This window comes from Elephantulus edwardii, unplaced genomic scaffold, assembly GCF_000299155.1.
Source record: "Elephantulus edwardii isolate Elephantulus edwardi_28Jun2011 unplaced genomic scaffold, EleEdw1.0 scaffold00015, whole genome shotgun sequence".
Lineage (NCBI taxonomy): Eukaryota > Metazoa > Chordata > Mammalia > Macroscelidea > Macroscelididae > Elephantulus > Elephantulus edwardii.
Window position 1 is genome coordinate 9,948,212 of NW_006399765.1, and position 6,313 is coordinate 9,954,524.

Sequence of the window (6,313 nt, forward strand, 5' to 3'; positions counted from 1 at the left end):
GGGACATCATGCTTGGGAGGGTGGAGGGACAGCGCAGGAGAGGAAGGCCCTCTATGAGGTGGATTGATTCAGTGACTGGGATGATTGGGATGGGAGTGTCAGAGACGGTGCGATTGGCACAGGATAGAGCGGAGTTTAGGGCTGTTGTACATAGGGTCGCTATGAGTCGCAGGCGACTCGACAGCACATAACAACAACAACAAACCATATTTTCATCCACATTTAATGAAGCTGTTGTTGTTAGGAGCCATCAAGTTAACTTCGACTCATAGTGACTATGAATGACAGATCTATATGTACTTTACCCTATTCTGCACCAACCTCACAATCTCTTATATTCTCTCCAGCCCATTATTACACTGTGTGAATTCATTCTGTTAAGATTTGTCCTCTCTTTTCTGACTCCACTTTTCCAAGGATGATGCCTTTTTCCATGGACTGGTCCTTCTAAACAATATCCCCAAAGTATGTGAGTATCCTTGTCTCTCAGAAGAACCCCAGCTACACTTTTTCCAAAGACAGACTTGTTTGTCCTTCTGGCAATCTTTGTGGTGGTCAGTACTCATTTCCAACACAACAATTCAAAGGCACTGATTCTTCTGTCATCCGTATTCACTGTCAGATTTTAGATTCACAGGGATGGGCAAGAAAAACCGAAAAAAAAAAAAAAACCACCACCAAAACAACAAAAAACAAAACTCATGGCTTAGATCAGGTGAACTTTAAACTATTATTATTGTGCTGTAGCATTTTGGAGAGGTTGTAGACAGATTTTCTCAACGTAACAAGTCTTTTGATTTTTTTTTTTTATGTCTTTTGATTTTTTGACCACTGTTACCATGGGTGCTTATTGGTTGTTTATGCTTTCAACTTATATAGTGATTTTTTTGTTGTTGTTGTGTGCTCTTGAGTTGAAACCAACTCTTAGCTCACCCTCTTGTGGGTTTTTATAGAGGCAGTAAATTGCATGACAGCAGTGTCCATCCTTCTGTGAGCAGCTGGTAGATTTGAATCGCCTATGTTTGGGATTGTAACACAGCTTCTTACCACTAGGTCACCAGTGCTCCCTATCTAATGATGTTGTTATTCTGTACCATAGAGTCAGAACTGACCCTCCAGTGGGTTTTCAGAATCAGTAAATCACATGGGAGGAGACTGCTTACCTTTCTCCCATGGAGAAACTGGTGGATTCAAATTACAAACCTTTGTGCTGGCAGCTCAATTCCTTAATATCACACTACCAGAGCTCCCTATTTAATGACAGGTTCACTTTCCCCCCTCCTGGTTTTCCAGTGCTACTCTAAAACAAATATAAAAAATGGATGGTTTTAATAAAACTGTCTCAAAAGAAAAAAGGAATTATGGGTATTGAGAAAGTCAAATATCCAGTAGAACAATTAGTATCCATTCTCAAGGCTTGACAATAATTCTTCAAGACCATTTAGACAATGGATCTGTTCTACAGAGTCTGGGCGCTGGCTATTCTCTCTGGGTGTAAGATGTCTCCTGATCTTGGTCTTCAGCGTCACTTTCCAGGCCCACTGGGACCTTTGGCTTTGGGAAGCTCATCCTCCTAGTCCAATGAGTGGGTATCCCATACTCTTGGCTCTACAAACCCGAATTTTCAGCTGTTTTGGCCATGGTAGCATCACCCTCTTAGCTTTGGATAGAGGCTCCACCTTACTCAGTTCTACAATATTCTAGACAATAACTGACTCTCTGAAACCTAGGTCTAGTGGCCCCATCCTTAGAAGCCTCACAGGCCAGTAGTGCTACCTGCTGACAGTTCACTTTGCCATGCTCTTTTAACTTTTTAGCTTGTTTCCTGGTTCCTTGGTCTCAGAAGCCAGCCCAGCCCTACCCTGCTCTGGGAAATGTCACAAAGTTCTGTAGCTCTATCAGGAAGTACTCATAGGTATCTCAATGTATTAAAAAGCTTTGGTCAGAAGTCACCAAGCTCTCTAGATACTTTGGCCAGCAAGTCTAACTCTGTCAACAAGGCTAAGTATCACTACTTTGCCAGGAAGCCTCTTGCTTGACAACACTCAGCATCTTGGACAGGCTTCCATACTTGTGGTCTTCAGGTTCTGCTGCTGGTATTTCTCTGTCACTGCTTCACACCCTGTGCACCAGCTCTGTTGTTAAAATTCACCTATCTTCCTTCTGGGTCCTTAACAGAACTGCCTTTGACATCCATATTTCCACCAGAAGTACCTTTAAAGCAATCTGAACTTTTACTGTTGTTTACTGTAGAGTCAGAACCCACAGCTGACCATCCCGCAAGTTTTCAGAGACAGTTAATCATAGGGCAGGAGATTTTCCATCTTTCTGCAGAGTAGCTGGTGGATTGGAATCATGTGTCTTCAGGACCGCAGCACACTTTCTTGCCATCAGGTCACCAGAATTTCCTGTTAAATATCTTAACACTCTTCTACTCTTTCATCAACTCCAAAATAGCTTCCACCTTTTAGGTATCTGTTACCGCAGCACCTCACTCTCTCAATACCAAATTCTGTCTTAGAAACTCCTCTTACATTGTGATGAGATTAACAGTGTTACATCCTACCCTAATTCCTTTATATCAGTTTCATTACTGTCACATTATTAAATGTAAAACACTAAAAATCCTAACACAGATAAGATGTCACATATCTTGAGGGGACACAATTCAATCCATGACACCCAGAAAGTTTTCATAATACTATGTCAGTAGTATTCTTACATTTAAAACTACTTTTCCAAAACACTTTCTATCTATAAGCTCATGTTCACAACACTCCTTTGAACCATAGGCATACATTTTTCTTAGAATAAACAGGTATATATTGGTTCAAAAATAACAAACTTGTTTAACAAACTTGTTGACAAAGTTAATGGTAGATGTTAGACTAAAACTTAGATTCTTTTACCTTCTAGACAAGTGCTTTTTCTATTAAATCTCAGCTTCTAACTAAAATCTCTTAAAAACATAAAATTAAGCCTTGACTATTAGTACTCAGAATTTCAGAGTTAAATGTAGGAGGTTAGAAAAGACCATGCAGAGTACCACGAGTAGGAAAGTAAACTAAAGTTTAAAGTAACTAGCCAGAGGCTAAGTAAAACAAAAGGAATAATGGTAAGAAAAACATAAATTCCTTTCTGCCAGAAACACATACTCAATTGAAAAATACAAACATGCTTGGGATAATATAGTAAAACATGAATGATAACAAGACTCCAGTAAAAAGTACTAATAGTCAATACCGTTGAGTCTACTACAACACACAGCAACCCCTACCAGGTTCCTGAGGCCATACATCTTTACAGGAGGAAACTGCCCATCTTTCTCTAGAGGAATGACTGGTGAATACTAATCACCAATCTTTCGGTCAGCCACCTACCACACTATGTAATATGCCGCCAAAGCTTTCAAAGTTTTAAAAATTATAATTTAAGGCGTCAATGGAAAATATGGATTGGTAGAGGAAGCTAAAAATTTAACTAGAAAGAAGCTTCTGCCGTTAGTAGAGTCAAATAGAGAGATCACGACTGAAGTCAGGTGAGGTTACATTACTTTCTCAAAGTGTTGCTGGAGATTATACTCCACACTGGTCCGTGCTGTCCGCTTCCCTACAGGGGTGTCGGCAGTGAACTTTTGAGGAGTTCCAATCTCTTCCTCTGCATCTGCTCCCAAAAAAACTCTCTCATCAAAATCACCAACAGTTAGAACATATTCTTCATACTCCTTGTTCACTGCTTTGCTGTAAAGAGAATTCTTTTAAGTTTCTATTAAAGAATTATTTTAAAGATATAACTAAAAATTAATACAATGATTTTATCTTGACTTGAAGATAGATTTGGAATGCACAGCCTGAAAAGATCTAATCCTTTCTAGTTTTTATGCTCATCTGGTAGTAGGGGTAGTAATTCCTATTTGATTATAAACATTTCTAATACTTAAATATAACAATAAATCCTTTTTAAAATAAGCAAAAAAGGAAATAAATCTGTAAACTAGGTTGAATATAATTAAACAAACTTACACTTGATTATTGAGAAAACAATATGTAAACTCTGAAAGTGTCAACATTTCATTACTAAAAGAATGCAAAAGCAAATACAGAAGTTACTACAACTCAGTTTACAAGTTTTTGAGAGACTTGAACTCAAATCCCTGCCAATGAGTCAATACCAACTCACAGCTGACCCTGCAGTAGGTTTTAGAGGCTGTAACTTGCAGAGAAAGAGACTGCCATCTTTCTCCCATGGAGTAGCTGGTGGATTCAAACTACCTACTCCTGGCTGGCAGTGCAACTGGGCTGCCATACCAACCAGGCTGTTTTAAACACATTTAGAATCTACAAGAAGTAAGTGATTAAAAAATCCATTCATTGCCTCTACAGGGAAGCAAATTAATTTGGAAGAGTTATCTTGATAAAATGTTTTCACTTAATAAATTTGAGTAAAACATTAATGATAGCTTATACCATGGAATGCCAAGAAAACAAACTGCTCTATCTTAGAGAATAAAACCAAGTCTCTCAGTAGAGGCTAGGATTGTGAAGATCTGTCTCACTTACTTTGGACACATGGTCAGGAGAGATTGGTCCTTGGAGAAGGACATCATGTTCAGAAGGGTGGGTGGTCAGCGCAGGGGAAGAATACCCCGGATGAGATGGAATGGTACAGTGACTGGGTCAATGGGGGTTGGTGTATCAGAATTAGTGAGTCTGGTTCAGGACAGGGAAGGGTTCAGAGCTATTGAACATAGGGTCGCTGTGCACTGCAGGCGACTAAAACAGTAACATTCACTGTCAGGTTTGGAAATAGGAGTGGCATCTACTTCCTAAACAACTTGCCTCTGGAAACGTTATAAACTTTGATAAATGTTGATAGTTATAGAGGGGCTTCAGGCCTTTTGTTCACGGGGTCACTATGAGTCATGCTCAACTCCAAGACAACAACAATACCATGCCAGAAACCTTGTGCTGGCACTTACCTGTTATCAATAAAATTAGAAAGGTCCAGGAGGCATTCTCCTTTTAAAATCTGGAAGAAAATATGACTTTAGGACATCATACACTTAAGCATATGAACATACTGAAAATAAAATTTCCACATTGCTAGTTGCTGTAACACAAACATGCATGTATGAATATGGGCACGTATCTCCCCAGAATTACTAAATAATTCTTTCAGAATAGCCAAGCCTGTTAGCATGCAAATAAAATATTAAAAAGATACATAAAGTCAAGTTTTGAAAATGAAAGCCTACAGCAGTGGTTTCCATGTCTTAGATACATAAGACTCATTTAGGGACTTTGTTTAAAACAGTAGAGGGGAATCTCACCACCAATAATTCAGTCAGCAGGCCTGATCTAAGGCAGCATTTTAGTAAATTCCCTAAGTGGTTCTAATGCAAGTTGTTCACTATTAAATACTAGCAAATGAAAGTGGGACGCTAACATTCATTAAATTGCTATTATGATGCTAAGAAAGCAAAGGATTCAGAGATTATATCTACTGTTTTAGGTAGGAAAAAGCCACACTGCAGTAATAATTGCTGTACATTCTGAGATTACAAAGATACAACAAAGATTACATTTAAGTATCTTCAGGGCCATGAGCCAATATTCTTAAATAAAGAGGGCAAAGTACATTTTCCACTCTAAAAAGTTATTAAGTACAAATGTGTAGATTATTATTCATAACAACCCTATACACAATAGACTTGAACCTTGTGCTATCCTGCGCCATCCTGGTTTTTTCCAATATGCTGAATATATTGTTTTAGTCAACAATATATTTTGTTCAGGGTCTAAAAGAGGTGATTTACCTCGCCAACAGTAATTCTCATAGAAACTCCTAGTATTGCCATATCTCTGGTTTTTGAAAAGACTGTGAGATAATAGTTCTTGATACTTACATTTTTTTTTCATTAGAAAAATAAAAATATCCTCAACAGACCAACAAGACTTATTTAGCATATGAGCAACATGGCCCAAATCAGGATACTTTGGAAATGAAAGGAAGTTATTAGTTATGCCAAAATAACAGGCAAAAACATGGTAATATAGAAAGCAGGTAAACTGGGATGGATGGTGATTATACCCAGGGTCTTAGTACGCTTACTTCTATGGAACATAAAAGACTTAATTACTGGGTTTCTTATAAAGTTTATTTTCCTACAACCAGGAGAAGATAACATAGATGAATGGGATCTTCTAAGACTCAAATCCCTATGCACATCCAAAAACTTCTCCAGTAGGGTAAAAAGGGAAGCCACTGACTGGGAAAAAGTATTCGGTAATAACATATCAGATAAGGGACTTAT

The 6,313-nt window shown here is 38.3% G+C and overlaps 1 protein-coding gene across 1 annotated transcript in view; it reads right to left on the reverse strand.

Moving 5' to 3' along the window:
• Positions 1-6,313, reverse strand: part of RBL1 (retinoblastoma-like 1 (p107)) — a 62,749-nt gene that overhangs the window by 42,646 nt on the left and 13,790 nt on the right. The window contains exons 7-8 of the mRNA XM_006881505.1: positions 4,979-5,028; positions 3,554-3,740 (exon numbers count right to left, since the gene is read on the reverse strand). Coding sequence (XP_006881567.1) covers positions 3,554-3,740; positions 4,979-5,028 — 237 coding nt within the window. The remainder of the gene's footprint in view (positions 1-3,553; positions 3,741-4,978; positions 5,029-6,313) is intronic.